At 40.3% G+C, this 17,116-nt stretch overlaps 1 protein-coding gene across 1 annotated transcript in view; it reads right to left on the minus strand.

Moving 5' to 3' along the window:
- lrrc9 (leucine rich repeat containing 9) overlaps positions 1 to 14,549 on the minus strand; it is a 33,317-nt gene extending 18,768 nt beyond the window's left edge. Inside the window, 15 exon segments of the mRNA XM_036575325.1 lie at positions 725 to 843; positions 2,306 to 2,458; positions 3,400 to 3,535; positions 4,717 to 4,834; positions 5,771 to 5,950; positions 7,205 to 7,336; positions 7,784 to 7,962; positions 8,462 to 8,617; positions 9,452 to 9,508; positions 9,510 to 9,632; positions 11,074 to 11,147; positions 11,842 to 11,905; positions 11,986 to 12,126; positions 13,078 to 13,296; positions 14,219 to 14,549. Coding sequence (XP_036431218.1) covers positions 725 to 843; positions 2,306 to 2,458; positions 3,400 to 3,535; positions 4,717 to 4,834; positions 5,771 to 5,950; positions 7,205 to 7,336; positions 7,784 to 7,962; positions 8,462 to 8,617; positions 9,452 to 9,508; positions 9,510 to 9,632; positions 11,074 to 11,147; positions 11,842 to 11,905; positions 11,986 to 12,126; positions 13,078 to 13,296; positions 14,219 to 14,275 — 1,908 coding nt within the window. The 5' untranslated portion in view covers positions 14,276 to 14,549.
- Between the last annotated feature and the right edge of the window lie 2,567 nt (positions 14,550 to 17,116).

Here is a 17,116-nt window from a genome sequence, read left to right on the forward strand (position 1 = left end):
TTTTTTTTACTGAAGAACCCTTGAAAAACCATCTTCGTAACAATGTACAGTAAAGAATGGACTTCTAATGGTGGTGTAGTATTTTGAGGTACTGTTTAATAAGGTAGTTTTGGGGGTATATGACGTGTGGAATCGTCTCCTGAAGAATCAAATCGTGTCACAGTGAAATTTGAGATATAATATTGCGAAGAATAATTACTCAAAGAACTGTAATTAAACAGGGATGATATGTGAGAAATCATGACAAACTGAATGGTTTTCTAAGGAGTCATATTCGGACTGATGCATTGTGAGGTCAGAGATTCAGAGCTTCGATATGAACTACATGCTTGAAATAGTTCTTCAAGTGTTCCTTAGTAAAGGCAATAGTTGTATATAGAACCATTAACACTCACAGAACTCTTTGCATGCTTAAATGATTCTTTGCAGGGTGAATGTTCTTCAGATTGATAGAGAATGTGTTGTATATGGTTCTATGCAGAACCTTTTTGAAAAGGATTTCTCTATTGTTACAAGATTGATATCATAATAATAGCAGAACCCTTTTTGGTGCTATGTAGAACCATACACAACACATTCTCCTTCAATCTGAAGAAAAAATTTCACTGTGCAGAGAACCATTTAAGCACGCGAATTGTTCATTGAGTGTTCATGGTTCTATATGGAACCACTGCCTTTGCTAAAGAACCATCTTTTTAAGAGTGTAGTTTTATCTGAACGTTACCTCTGTGATGTACTCAAAGTCAATGAGGTACTCGGGGAGGATGAGCTCATGGTCAAAAATGTACCACACAGTCTGTCTCTGACTGCAGTCACAGCGCCCCTGCAGGTCGGAGGAACACACTGAAACACACACACACACACACACACACACACACACACACACGTCACTTAAAGCTTTAACACATCAGTAAAAAATAGACATTTTTAACTGAAGAAATTGAAGCCGATCATTTATAGCAGTGTTTAGAACTGAACCTGAGTGAGGTTTTATCAGACATCACATCAGTTTAATGTGTCCACTGAATGTTTCTTTACATTCTCCTTGCTTTCTATTATAATAGCACTTTTCCATTTAATCTATTCATGTCCAACAGCTTGTATGATGCCAAAATTGCAAAATACTCGCTCTGATTGGTTTAAAGTGATTACATTTTATACAGTTATATCTTGGATCAACGTATCACTGTCCATTTGAACCCCTCTGACCGCATGTTATTTTCATAGACTATAACAAAAGCGCTAGGAGGGACCTATTTAGGCCCCTGTCCCATTTCACCCCTGGCCCCTACCACTTAGGCATACACCTCCGTTTTGCGTGTTCTTGTCTAGGGGTAGGGTGTCCCGATTCTTGTTGAGATAGAGGGGTAGAGCGGAGTGTTAGAGCTACATGACCCATCCAAATGGAGTGTTATGAGAAAAAAAGAAAAACCGGCAAGACGGCTGAACAAGAGACCAAAGAAACACACAAATGTGAGGATTTTCACTGTTAAAAATTACAATAACCACTGTTCTATCTCAGTTTAATGTCATTTCAGTGTATTATGGTTCTTTCCTTCATAACAAGCATAAAACATCACTATTATTGTGCTGATGTCTCGGTAGCTAAATCTCCCATTCCACCTCAAACAGTCCAGCAGTTACTTTCTGACGCCTCAGATATCAGAACTGCTGCTCCATTTAAGGTGGAACGGGAAAATTCGAACGAGAATCTGGTGAATATCTGACTTCAGCATCATATCACTGAAGAATTAGGGGTGGGTGATAATAAATAATTGCCCCCCTCTTTGAAGTCATATGATGCCCTAAATGTAACTAAAGCCCAGCAGTGAGGAGCTGAACTTTACCCTCCTCTGCTGTCACTGCAGACTGGCAGGGTCGCCTACAGAGCAGCGCTGGTAGCTGTTAATGAAGTGATGCTCTTTTCATTTCAGAGGGAAAATTCAACCAGGGTGACACTCGAAAACAAGGGGTAGGGGTAAAAAGGAGAAATGGGATTGGGCCGTAGACCGTAGGCTAAAACCCTGCAGCAGCACCCTGCTGTTTGCCCTTGCATCCACCAGGTGTCACTAATGTGCAACAGTTTTAAAGGCTTCAACTAATGAACCATTTTCAAACTCAAAGTGAGTCAGAAAACATTTTCCTTCCTCAGTGTGATGTATCTGTGAGCGAAATCCGAATCAGGGAGGGTCTCTGAGCTCACTGAGCGTTTTATCTCCATGATAGTGGGGGTGGTGGGAGGGGATGCTCTTGTGGATGAAAACCACAATCTTTCAATGTGTGAGACACACAGACAGATTCTCACCTCTGCCCAGCGTCTCCTGGCTGGTGGTGGGTTGTTTGGTGTTGGCCTTGCGGTAGACAGACTGAGCTTTGGCATAGATGTCAGATCTCACAGGCACTCCATCTATCGCTGGAACGCTGTGACCCAGAAACACTTTACACACGATCAGCTGACCTGAGACACACAAACCAACTTACAATTAATAGAATTTTAAAAGAATTTTAAATTACCTTATAAAAACATCCACCTTGTAATATCCACCTTCCTTCCCTTCAGACTAAAGTGACACCACTTAAGATCTCGATTATCAATATGCTCATTCCATCCTTCCATCTAGATCATAAGGAAGTCACTGCTCTAGATAACGATAAACAAGTGCTCTAGACAATCAAGATCAGGAACTTCTCGAGATGAATGCCTGAAAATGCTCTGGACAACTGGTAACCACAGTTTTAGATAACTGTGACAAACAAAGTTCAGTCACATTTTGTGCTGAAACTGATTGGATGAGAACATGTATGTGTGGGGAAATAATGGAAAACTGACTGTTCTAGATCATGAAGAGCGGTTACTGTAGATCATGAGAAACCACTGCTCTAGATAATCAAGGAAAAGTTTAGAAGCACTGCTCTAGATAATCCAGCGACGGTTGAGAAACACTGCTCTAGATATTCAAGCGACGGTTGAGAAACACTGCTCTAGATCATCAAGTGACTGTTGAGAAATACTGCTCTAGATAATCAAGTGATGGTTGAGAAGCACTTCTCTAGATAGTTAAGTGATGGTTGAGAAACGCTGCTCTAGATAATCAAGCAAAAGTTGAGAAGCACTGCTCTAGATAGTCAAGTGATGGTTGAGAAACACTGCTCTAGATAATCAAGTGATGGTTGAGACACACTGCTCTAGATAATCAAGTGAAGTTTGAGAAACACTGCTCTAGATAATCAAGTGACGGTTGAGAACCACTGTTCCATATAATCGGGTTCAGGTTGGAAACCACTGCTCTGGATAACCAGGTGCAACCAATATTCTAGATATCTAGATTTTTTGGTGCAGGTAACTAATGATCTAGATACTCAGGTTGAGAACCGCTGCTCTATTGTTCAGATCCTGACCGTGGATGAGGGCCGGAGGGTCCGCTGGGTTTTTGGCTCCGTGTTTAGCGGCCGATCTCTGAGTGGATCTCATATGCAGCTGCTCACACGCACTCAGACTGTTGGAGAGAGGAACCGCTCTGTCTCCACACGGAACCTGAGGAGAGACCATACACACACGTAACCCTGTGCAAATAGTAAACTGGAAAAAGCTGCATGAGTTCACACTGAGAATGTTTATAATGTACTGAAATTAAAGCTTCTGAGCTTCATGCAGTTCACTATTTTTAAAACAGCAGTTAGCTCCGCCCACACAATCTGATTGGCTGAACATCCTTCTACCTGTGCTGTTGTTATCAGGGGTGGAAAATATTTGAGTGATTGTACTTAATACAACAGTCAGTTCCGGCCACGCGAGCTGATTGGTTGAGAAGCATTCTAACTGTGCTGTTATTTCACCATAACATCACAGGTTTTTCACAAACACTATCACTCCGCTGAAACGCTGTTGCTAAGCAACGACTTACTTTGCCACAAACAGAAAATGGACACTTTTAAGATCACATTCCTATGTACTGTTTTTTATTATAACATACAACCAAGAATGTATGATATATTGATAAGTATTTCCCAAATGATTACTGATATTCATACAAGTTTTCTTTTCTTTGAAGTTTTCCAAGAAGTTACATTTAGATATGCAAATGAGATATTATCTAATTGAATATACATATTATTTAAAATGTTTATTTGAAGGCGAAAACACACTCTAGAACAGATTGTTGGAAAGTAACAGTAAACACTATTCTTATAAAATGTTTTTAGACCATTTTATGGTTCAATCTAGCATAATCTATCATAAATCCAGCTATTAATAACATATTAAAAGTCCTTCCATAATGTCCTTTAGAACAGAGCTAGAAATGAACATGCAAAATGTCATGAATGCATGATTTTTGGTTCTGAATGTAGAGAAAAGCTGAGTTTGAGGAAAATGACTAAGAATGTGCCTCAGAACTGCAGTGAGATCTCAGAAAATGTGCATTTGTGTGAATACTGTCATTATTTCAATTCATATTTTTTATGCTCATTATCTATTTTTTTTAGTGACGTTGTTGTGCAGAATGTGGGCAGAGTCAAGCCTTCATAAAGTTGCTAACCTTTGGAAAATACACATATTTCTGTTCAGTTTTGATTTTTTATCATTACACAATACAGAGATCTGAAATTTTCAATCATTTGAGCAGAAAAAGAACAGAAAAGCAAAGGAACATGGTGGTGTTGTGTTGCAGTCATGGCTTGGATGATCATCAGAGCTGTGATGTTATTCATACTTACCTTATAGCTGTCAGCTGATTTGAATCCATTCTCCAGAATATGGAGGACCTCATTAGTCTCTGTGGTTCTTTCAGGATCAGGAACATAGAACAGATACTCCATGCAGCGCTTGTAGTTCCTTTAAACAAACACACACAGATATTTAAAGCAGTTAGTCCAGCCTCACAGAGAGACTCGGCCCAGTTTTACTGTTTCTCTCTAAATTTTGGTGCCTGGATATTCGGTCTGCGTCTGTGAACAGTGAGTAGCCACAAGTGACATCATGTGAGAACGAGTAAGTGACTCAGCCAGTCTGTATATTATATACTACTATGGCACATAAAGCACACAGATTTACATTTATGTCGTTTATCAGACGCTCCGACTGACTGTTTACATGTTACGTAGTATTAGGAGTCTTGCCCAGGGACTCCTATTGGTATAGCAATCAAACCCCAGTCTGCTGCATGGAGGACAATGTAATGATATGTTATCGTTATTGTGATAAATTATGTCATGAAATGCTTTTCTGGGTATATGATGGATATGGTCAGTACTTAAAGAATGCTGAACTACTGCATGCATCATAAAAGGCCAATTACAGAAGAGCTTGTAAACAATAACAAACAATGTACAGTAGTACTATGCATAAACTGCCTAGTAACAAATTACTGATTACACCAATATCATATTTTATCAGTTTATCATTGCTGACATTTATTTAATTTTTCCTCTTTTTCTTCATAAATAGTTTACTTTGGCAAATGTTGAACAAAAATCATTGCACTAATAGGTAAATAGTTAATAGTTAAATGTAGCTCTGCTGTTGTGCTGGTGCTCACCAAAGAAAACTGATATTTACAGAATTTGCCACTATTTTAGTGTAATCAACATTACATGTGAAACTCAGAACACATGCAGGGCCACTCCTTGGTTAAATAACAATAATAACGGTCATAGTTTATCTAGGCACATCGCACAACTTTGTTTACTTTCTAATGAGCAAATGATGAAGAAATTTTGAAAAATCGGTGGAAGTGTTCAGGCCCAGTTTCTACAGGCCAGTCTGACTCACTGTGAGAAGAATGGCGGTTCATCGCTGGTCAGCAGGAAGTGAAGTTTATCCTCGAATCTCAGCCGGAGCGCGCGGTTATGGACCCGCATGATCTGGTTGATCTTAATGCCGGTGATGTTGTAGGGTTTGTAATCCCAGACACAGAAACGAGAGAGCAAGAGGTCATAACAGGAGCTGAACCTGAAAGACACAGAGAGAGAGAGAGAGAGAGAGAGAGAGAGAGAGAGAGAGAGAGAGAGAGGAAGAGAGAGAGGAAGAGAGTGAGAGACAGAGAGAGAGAGAGAGAGAGAGAGAGAAAGAGAGAGAGAGAGACAGAGAGAGTACAAATCAAAACTATAGTTTATAGTTCAGCTGAAATTCAAACATGGTAATGGTGATAATGGTGATGTGATGGTGATGGAGATGGAGATGGTGATAGCAGTGATGGTGATGGTGATGATGATTGTCATGATGGTGATGTTGGTAACAGTGATGGTAATGATGATGGCAATGGTGAAGGTGATGATAGTTATGGTGATGATGAACGTGACGGTGATGTTGGTGAAGGTGGTAACAGTGATGATGATGATGTGGAGGTAATGGTGGTGATGATGATGGTAATGGTGATGGTGATAGAGATGGTAATGGTGGTGATGATGGTTATGATAATGGTGACAGTTGATGCTGGTGGTATGGTGGTAATGATGACAGTGGAGACAGTGATGGTGATGGTAATAGTGACGTGACAGTGATGGTAACAGTGATGTGATGGTGATGGTAACAGTGATGTGATGGTGATGGCACCAGTGATGGTGATGGTGGTAACAGTGATGTGTTGGTTATGGTAACAGTGATCGTGACGGTGGTAACTGATGTGATGGTGATGGTAACAGTAATAGTGATGGCGACACAGATGGTGATGGAGGCAGTGATGACAGCAAAGTTGATGGTGAAAGTGATGATGCTGATGGTGGTAACAATAATGTGATTGTGATGGTAACAGTGAAGGTGATGGTGATAACAGTGATGTGATGGTGATGGTAATAGTGATGGTGATGATGGTAACAGTGATGTGATGGTGGTAGTAACAGTGATTGTGATGCTGGTAACAGTGATGGTGAAGGTGATGATGGTGATGGTGAAAGTGATGATGGTAGTAACAGTGACGGTGATGGTGAAGGTGATGATGGTGATGGTGAAAGTGACGATGGTAGTAACAGTGACGGTGATGGTGAAGGTGATGATGGTGATGGTGAAAGTGATGATGGTGATGGTGAAAGTGATGATGGTAGTAACAGTGACGGTGATGGTGAAGGTGATGATGGTGATGGTGAAAGTGATGATGGTAGTAACAGTGACGGTGATGGTGAAGGTAATGATGGCGATGGTGAAAGTGATGATGGTAGTAACAGTGACGGTGATGGTGAAGGTGATGATGGTGATGGTGATAGGTACCAGGCATCGCTGGTATTTCCCTCCTCAAAACGAATGTTTCCCACCGTCTCCAACTCCATCACCAGGAAGTGTGTCATCAGCTCCTTCCTGTCTGATGCCTGAGTGACGTCTCGCTGGAAACACGCCTCCACTCTGAGAAACACACACACACACACACATTACTCAGTACATCAAGCAGGAGCTCACCTGATTCCACTTGTTTATTCGACAGAATCTCAAATAGCTGATTACATTCTGTATCTACAGTTACGAGTCTGCATTTCTGCTTCTTTCTCCACCAAGTAAGCTCAGAGGAATCACATGCCAGCCTTCACTCTCCCTGTAGCACTGTGTGATAGAGGAGACCTGGCTACCAGGTGAAACTGGACATGATTAAAATTGAGGTGAAAACTGGGAAAACTGCCCTCCCCCCCTTAAAAAAAACAAGACGGTACATAACAGTAACTTTTCATCAAATTAAAATCATAATAAAATCTCCTTTTCTTTTTACAAACACTAATGTAGTGTTGATTGAAAGTTTGGAATCTGCACTTTCCACACAGTTTCCCCACTTGTAATACCACACACACACACACTCACTCCTCCATTCTCTGTTCCCAGGTTTTAATCCTCTCTCTGATGGCGGTCAGTTTGTGTTGAACTCTCTGCTTGTGTCCAGGCTCTACAGGCTCCGTGTTTTGGTCCCAGTGAAGCCCCGCCCCCTCAGGACACACCCCCTTCTTGCCTGTAGCCAACATCTCTGACATTTCCAGCTCCAACTGCACAGGAGAGACTTCCATTACACTCTCATTACAGTGTAGTGTTCCTGTTTTGTGTGTGTGTGTGTGTGTGTGTGTGTGTGTGTGTGTATGTGTGTGTGTGTGTGTGTGCGCTCATTTTAATGATGTCATTGAACACAGTATAAAACAGTGTATGTATGATGACTATTAAAAGTCTGATGATGATGTTTTCTTTGTCGGTCACCATTTTAATGTCTAATGAAGTTTATTTAGTGGAAAACAACATCACACATCAATAACACGTCAATATGCCAGCTTGGGAATAAAGCCAAAGGCCACGCCCACTTTATCAGCACTCAAACCTTTCAGGAGTTTAAAACACCTTTTATTATTTACACAAAACCTCTTCATACCAAGAAAGACAGGATGAAGTAACAGTGAAAATCAAACATTACAGAGGTTTAGAGAGGAGTCCACTAACACTGAGTGTGTGACTGTGTATATGTGTTGTGTGTGTTTGTGTGTTGTGTGTCCTCACGTGTTTAAGTGTGTAGCTGAGTGTTTTGATCCTCTCCTCTGGACGCTGCATTCGCTGCTTCTTCTGCTGCGTCAGTTTAGCTTCAGCCTCATCAAACCGTCTCTGAACGTATCGCACACGCATGTTATAGTACATCATCTTCTTCATCACTGTGGACTGAGACACACATCTTCATTAGGAGAGAGTAAACACTGTAAACGGTGGAGCAGAGTAGAGCTGGTTTAAAGGTCTGTGAGATCTGGATTGATCAACTCTGGCTTTTGTTCTTTTCTTGTTTGATTTTGTTTTGCTTTACTGCTTTAGGCTGAATGGGTGGGGCTAAACTGCTGTAGGCTGAATGGGCGGAGCTAAACTGCTGTAGGCTAAATGGGCAGAGTTAAACTGCTGTAGGCTGAATGGGTGGGACTAGACTGCTATAGGCTGAATGGGTGGGGCTAAACTGCTGTAGACTGAATGGGTGGGGCTAAACTGCTATAGGCTGAATGGGTGGGGCTAAACTGCTGTAGGCTGAATGGGTGGAGCTAAACTGCTTTAGGCTGAATGGGTGGAGCTAAACTGCTTTAGGCTGAATGGGCGGAGCTAAACTGCTGTAGGCTGAATGGGTGGAGCTAAACTGCTGTAGGCTGAAAGGGTGGGACTAAACTGCTATAGGCTGAAAGGGTGGGGCTAAACTGCTGTAGGCTGAATGGGTGGGGCTAGACTGCTATAGGCTGAATGGGTGGGGCTAAACTGCTGTAGGCTGAATGGGTGGGGCTAAACTGCTGTAGGCTGAATGGGTGGAGCTAAACTGCTGTAGGCTGAATGGGTGGGGCTAAACTGCTGTAGGCTGAATGGGTGGGGCTAGACTGCTATAGGCTGAATGGGTGGGGCTAAACTGCTGTAGAAAATTGAATAACTTGTACTCAGTTTGCCGTTTTGACTGGAAATGAAATAAATCAGGGGGTGCTCTGACTTTTCGACAGTACAGTAAACACAGACACACTCTTGTACCTCAGCAGCGTCTTTGATGGTTTTGCTGGAGACGTCGTGTGAGTCCAGTCTGTGCAGGGTCGGGGATGTGGTAGAGGATGTGTGTGGAATAGTTACACAGCACGCACACCGGGTTTGGGCTGGACTGCGGATCCTTCAGGCTCAGTTCTCTCAGTTTACTCAGACGGGTCAGCCAGGTCAGCTCCTAACCACACACGCATGCAAGTTTGCTTCGTTAGTTTTACATCAGACCTATGAGGCTAATGTATATAGAAGCTTATATTCCACCAATTAGCCTGGTGCTAACTGAAGTTTAGAGAACCTTACGGTTAAATGCAAAATTAATGGGCCCATAATGTCCATTTTTCTTGTATGTTATTTTTTCCTGCAGTTTTATGTACCAAAAATAGTCATAAATCTGTTTTCACAACCATTTCCACCTCTGTTTATCCCTTAGAATCAAACAGGCTGTTGTAACTGTGCTTTTAGGACTGATACATGCAAATGAGCTCTGTTCTGATTGGCTGCCTTATTCAAAGAGCAGGCCAGGCTGAAACTCTCCTCATTATGTCAACGTGAATGGGTGGGGCTAAACTGCTCTAGGCTGAATAGGTGTTTAAATGCGAATCAGGTTTTTAAGACATCACTTTTTTTGCTGCTTACTTTCCACATATGGAAATGACCAATGATGAATGACGAATGAAGTGACCAGTTTTGAAACTTTAAACATTAACACACTATATCAGGCTGAAAAATTCCACGATATGCACCCTTTAATAAGAACGTTTTCTGGGGAAAGCCAAGTCATATCACAAATAAACCTAACCTACCACACTGACATCAAACAAAGTCAAACAAGGCCAAAAACAAGAAGCTTAAATCTTTCTTTCTCGCTAAAAGCATAACATCAAGGCTCAGCTCCAGCCAGTCCTGCCCGGCCTGGTTTGTGAGAGACGCAGACAGAAGCAGCACACAAAGCCAGGAGCTGTCAGTCACTCCTCAGACACGCAGGACAACAAAGGCTCTGATTCAGCACCGCCGTCCTAATTCAACACGCCCGACTCCGCCCGCGCGGGAAAACTCATTACTGTCCGATTTCAAAAGAGCCTCTGTGCTTTCAGACAGAGAGAGTGACGGAAAACAGAGCACGCTGGGAGAAATACTGCATTGTTCAGATGACACAGACTGAAAAGCTAAAGTGTTCATTGAAAGAAGCTTCCTTTCGAATCAGCGCATCATTTCACAGTGATGCTGGTACACGGCCAGCCAAAGAACCGCTCTGCTGTGACATTTAAAGGGACAGTCCGCTGTTTTCTACTGCCTACTGCATCTGTAGCTTCACATTCAGTTACCACGAAAACCTGTTGATTCAGAGTGTGTTTATAATACAGGCCTACAGGAAGATGCTGAAGCAGGCTGTTCCATTATCAGTGCAGGGAGATTAATGTCTGTGGTAACCGACTGTATGCTCACTCTTAAAAAGAGATGGCTCTTCTGGGGTTCTTTAGTAGAGAAAATGGCTCCATATAGAACCATGAACACTAAAAATACCTTTTGCATGATTAAACGGTTCTTTGCATCGTGTTTTTCCTGCTGTGTTAGTTTGTTAATTACTGCAAGTCTGATTAAAGTGAATCTGGAACGTACCTTAAACGAGCTGATCTGTTTCCTGAGAGATTGAGAATTTGGAGATTGGTATTTTGGTCAAGACTGTGTCCTGAAAAACAGAAACACAAAAATACATCTACGAATATATCCATATAATAAATATTGGGTCATTTTTTCTTCTGTAATTTGTAATGATGTAGCTCTTTCTTTTATTGTACTTCTTAATTTAGACTGTAGTGTTTAGCTTTCCAAACTTCATTGTGTAAAAAAATGCTATATTGTTATTGTAATTAAAATTATAATTCAAAATCCTTAACATTATTATTATGAAAAAGATGAAAATAATATGTATTATTATTATTATTACTATTAACAATATAATTGAAAAAAAAGAATGTTGATATTAACTATTACTAATAAATTAAAGAGCCCACTTAACTGAAAAACAAATTTCTCTCACTTTTTTTAATAAAAGAATTAAACATGGTCAAAACATATATCCAGTCCATATATGGAAATTAAGCTGCATTTTGAATTTATTTTTCTGTGATGTCATAAGAACCAACTCATTTACATATATTTCTACCAATTCAGCCTCCTGCAGTTTAGCCACGCCCACTCAGACTGCTTTTTGAATGAGACACAGCAAATCAGAACAGAGAAAAAATGATAAGCCAAGAAAAATGTAGAATATGGGCCCTTTAATTCTTATTGTTTATTCTGGTATGATTGGTATTTGTGGATATTTCTGGATATTAATCACAGATTTGCTGATGAATGGAAGAGTTCTTCTGCACACTTACCAATATTCTGGATTAAATTATCAGCGAGATTCAGTTCCTTCAGGTTCTCCAGCGTGCTCAGACCCTTTCACACAAACACACAAGGACCAGATCACTAAACTGCAGGAACTAAACTCAGACAGAGGAAATGAAAATCAGCAGTACCTCAATCTCAGAGACGAAGTTGCTGTTGAGCCAGAGAACCTGCAGGTTTATCAGAAGCTCTAGGCTGCTGATCTTGCTGATCTTGTTGTCATAGAGAAAAAGCTTCTGCAGCTGCAAGCAGTTCTCCAAACCTGAGATCTCCTACATATGAACAAGGTTATACTTCATAAACCACCGAAGCATTAATCATCTGTAAATTAACTGCACTATTAAACAATAACAGTTAAAATATATGGAATATTCCACTCTATGGCCACTTTATTAGAAACACTCACCTTGCGCTTCCACTCACTGGCCACTTTATTAGAAACACCTACCTTGTACTTCCCTTACCTGGCCACTTTATTAGAAACACCCACCTTGTACTTCCACTCACTGGCCACTTTATTAGAAACACCCGCCTTGTACTTCCCACTCACTGGCCACTTTATTAGAAACACTCTCCTGGTGCTTCCACTAACTGGCCACTTTATTAGAAACAGTCTCCTTGTACTTCCACTCACTGGCCTCTTTATTAGAAACGCTCTCCTTGTGCTTCCACTCACTGGCCATTTTATTAGAAACACCCGCCTTTTACTTCCACTCACTGGCCACTTTATTAGAAACACCCTCCTTGTACTTCCACTCACTGGCCACTTTATTAGAAACACCTACCTTGTACTTCCACTATCTGGCCACTTTATTAGAAACACCTACCTTGTATTTCCTTTACTGGCCACTTTATTAGAAAAACCTTCCTTGTGCTTCCCTTAACTGGCCACTTTATTAGAATCACCCACCTTGTGCTTCCACTCACTGGCCATTTTATTAGAAACACCTTCCTTGTACTTCCACTCACTGGCCACTTTATTAGAAACACCTACTTTGTATTTTCTTTAACTGGCCACTTTATTAGAAACACCTTCATTGTGCTTCCATTAACTGGGCACTTTATTAGAAACACCTACTTTGTATTTCCTTTAACTGGCCACTTTATTAGAAACACCCACCTTGTGCTTTCACTCACTGGCCATTTTATTAGAGACATCTATCTGTCTTATTCTCTGCTGATCCACTCATTCTAAGCCTGCAGTAGATGCTGCGGTCACTCACCTTAAGCTGGCACTCTACCACCCAAAGCTCTTTGAGTGAAGGGCAGCTGTCCAGGCTCTGGATCTGTGTGATGCTCTGACCCACGATGGTGAGCCTGGACAATCTGGGGAAAAGAGAGAATCCCACCATCCGCGGAAAGCCGGAGAAAAACATCTCCAGAGCAGTTATCCCACTCCCTTCCTGAGAAACCTTCTCAAAGCACACTCCATTACAGACACACTGAGGAGAGAAGGACATCAGATAGTAAACAGAACACTCAACTCAATTACATAACATAATAATAATAATAATAATAAGAAGAAGAAGAAGAAGAAGAAGAAGAAGAGTGAATATTTCTGTTATTTAAACTTTATTTAAATATCACCCTTCATAACATAAATAAAAACCATCATGAGAGATGAGCAGAAAATATAGAAAACAAAAGCACTGAATAAGGAAGGGAAAATAAATAAATTATTCTAAAATAAAATTCCGAATGAAAATAAGAGTAAATACTAAATACAATACAGTAAAACAGAATAGGTAAAACAACAAACTGAAGCCCAGAACAAAAGAAAATCTAAATAAAATACCAAATAAGTACAATAACTAACATTTTTAAAAAGATGGTTCTTCAAAGGTTCTTTAGTAAAGGGAATGGTTCTGTTTAAATGGTTCTTTGGCTAAATGGTTCATTTTATTTCTATGGAATGATTCTTCAGATTGACGGAGAATGTCTTCTGTATGGTTCTGTACAGCACCAAAAAGGGTTCTTCTATTATTACGATGTCAAGCTTGTAACCATAACAGAACCATATCCAACACAATCCACATCAATATGAAGAACAGGTTCCCCCAGCAAAGAACCATTTAAGCATGCAAATGGTTTTAAACTGACCGGCTGCCTTTACTGCAGAACCCCGTCTTTTTAAGAGAAAAGCTAAAGTAAAAATATGTTTTAAGCTGCTTTTTAAATGTTCAGAAATGTTAAAACTCCATAATAATATGTCTGATTTGTATTAAAGGCCACTTTTAAACCGTCACAGATGTAAGTTTAGGGCCAATAAACCGTTTTTGCCACTTTACTGATGTTCCAAGCTGCACCTGAAAGCGCGAACTAACTTCAGAAGGTAAACAAACCGACTGAAGTGTCCCGTCTTACCAGCTCCCTGATGATTTCTTCGTCTCCATTGTGCCCCAGCTTCTCACTTTGAGTCATGATTTCTTTAAAATGATGTTTTCCTGTTTTTCTTTGAAGCTCAGCTTCACCGCTCACTTCATCATCGACTCGGGCTACCCGAGCTAACCCAGCTCACCGGCTCAGAGCGAATTCCTCCACACAAATAACCTTTAGCCCTCCTAACCTTTCATCATTCTCTATTAAAATCCGGCTCCGAACAGAAACATCGGCCTTTTATCTCTTCATCTGTCGAGTTTCGCCTCCAGAATGTCTGTAAAGGCAGATTTAAGGCGTTAAAATCAGACAGTTTATCTCTGCAGTGTTTACATCAGTGCGTTGCTAAGCACATCTGCGTCCTTGTTGCTAAGGCGCCATGTTGGGGTGGTAGAGCGTTCTCCCTCCCGTGTTCCAAGTCCCGCCTTCCTACGCTCTGATTGGCTAGTATGATTCACCTTCTGTGTTATGATTGGTTAGTAGTGAGGACGTTCTCGGCATCTCAAGCGGCTCCCCACTCCCTACATAGTGCGCTGTGTAAGCTACCTCACCACCAAAATAGCGCACTTTATACCCAGTAGAGAATGTGTGCATATTTGGCTGAACCCTAAATGACTCTAGATATTTTATGCACTGTTTGGGGGTAGGAGATTTCATTTTACGAGTAGAGAACCAAACGGTTCTTCAGATTGATGTTGTTTATGGTTCTACACTCTTGGACAAAAAAATGTCTAAAAAATAATGTTTTTTTGACTGATGGTTATGGCTGGTCAGAGTCCAAACAAAAACCATATAGAGAATATTTAGTCCCGATTTAAACCGAGTAGGCAATATTTAGTCCAGATTTAAACCCTACAGAGAACATTTAGTCCAGATTTAAACCCTATAGAGAATATTTAGTCCAGATTTAAACCCTATAGAGAATATTTAGTCCTGATTCAAACTCTGTAGGGAATATTTAGTCCAGATTTAAACCCTATAGAGAATATTTAGTCCAGATTTAAACCCTACAGAGAACATTTAGTCCAGATTTAAACCCTATAGAGAATATTTAGTCCCGATTTAAACCCTATAGAGAATATTTAGTCCCAATTCAAACCCTGTTGGGAACATTCAGCCCAGATTTAAACCATATAAAGAATATTTAGTCCAGGTTTAAACCCTATAGAGAATATTTGGTCCTGATTTAAACCATATAAAGAATATTTAGTCCCGATTTAAACCTTATAGGGAATATTTAGTCCTGATTTAAACCCTATAGAGATCATTTTGTCCAGATTTAAACCATATAGAGAATATTTGGTCTCATATTAAAGGCAAACCAGCTTGGAAATGTTTTTCAGCTGTCTGAAGCCGTCAATGCTGAGTGGATCAATACTGACTCTTCTTTCTGTAAAAGACTGTCTGCAAGTTTACACACAAAACTACAACATTTAAAGAACTCAAATGGAAAAACTGTCCCATATTAAGTTACTTTATCTGTTTGTTTAAGGATTTCTTGTTGAGACCCTTAAAAGCTGAACGTATTGCCATTTTGGGCTTAGCCCAATTCTATTCTATTGTTATAAGCATGACATTGCAACATTGGCAGAACCCTTTTTGGTGCTACATAGAATCATATACAACACATTCTCCATCAATCTGAAGAACCATTTAAGCATGCAAAGAACAATTAAAGCATGCAAATGGTTCTACGTAGAACTCATGGTTCTAAATACCACTACCTTTACTAAAGAAGAGGAGGGTGCCACTCAGTTCCACAGCCCTGGTCCAGCTGCTGTAATCATGAAGGACGGCAGATGGCGCGCTAACACTGTGTAATTACAATATATTGCCGCTAGAGGGCTCAGTGTAGACACAATATGGCTGGGCCATTCATACACACACACACACACACACACACACACACACACACACTCATGCTGCAACCATAACAATAATAGAGCATCCGAGCCTTTTACACGTGATATTTTACATGCAATGCACCACTTTCTGTCTGTCTGTGTTCCTTTATTTCTTTCTTTCTTTCTTTTAGACAAAAACTGCCTAGTTTATTACTTAGGTTTCTGTCAAAGAGGCTTTTTTCATGCGATGACTGGAAAAAATCCGTGTTATCCCAGAGAAAAAGGACCATTAGGATTAAAACCTGCTGGTTTTGCTTCCAAATTAGAATTGGCTTAATGGTTTCCAATAGAGACCACTCTTTTTTCCTGTAGAACACCTTTGGGTCCGATTAGGGAACCATCAAATGCTTTTAGAATCAGTCATTGGTCACCTGTTAAACCATTAGGATCCTTTACACTGTGATGCTGTTCCATTAAAAAAAGCCAAATACATTGCAAAACCATCAGGAACCAACAGAAACACTTAATCACTTAATTAACACTTAATGAACACTTAGCTGCTACATTCTTCTATATTCACCCTTTTTTATTTTTTTATTATTCATAATTTTATTTTTTAATTTACAGTTCTATAATTTTAAATCATATAGTCTTTCTTTTCAATATTTTCCATTTTATATTAGCTGATATTGTTGTTTTATTCCTAGTTTGATGTTTGTTTGTTTGTTTTTGTTAGTGCACCGTTAGGGTTGCTGCCCAGCTTCGTTGAACAGCAGGGATAACAAAGCACATTCATTCGAATTGGCAATAAAAATGGACAGAAACTGTGATTTTGTATTTGCTTTAATGCAGTTAATCTACACTGCTTTATTGTTCTGTGTACACAGTTGTTTTCCTCACAACAAACAGTTAAACGGAGTGACTTTCTGTCCTAAATCCGTGCCAGCCTCTCTCTCTCTCTCTCTCTCGCTCTCTCTCTCTCTCTCTCTCGCTCTCTCTCTCGCTCTCTGTCTCACACACACACGCACACGCACGCACACGC

The sequence above is a fragment of the Colossoma macropomum genome, unplaced genomic scaffold, assembly GCF_904425465.1.
Source record: "Colossoma macropomum unplaced genomic scaffold, Colossoma_macropomum, whole genome shotgun sequence".
Lineage (NCBI taxonomy): Eukaryota > Metazoa > Chordata > Actinopteri > Characiformes > Serrasalmidae > Colossoma > Colossoma macropomum.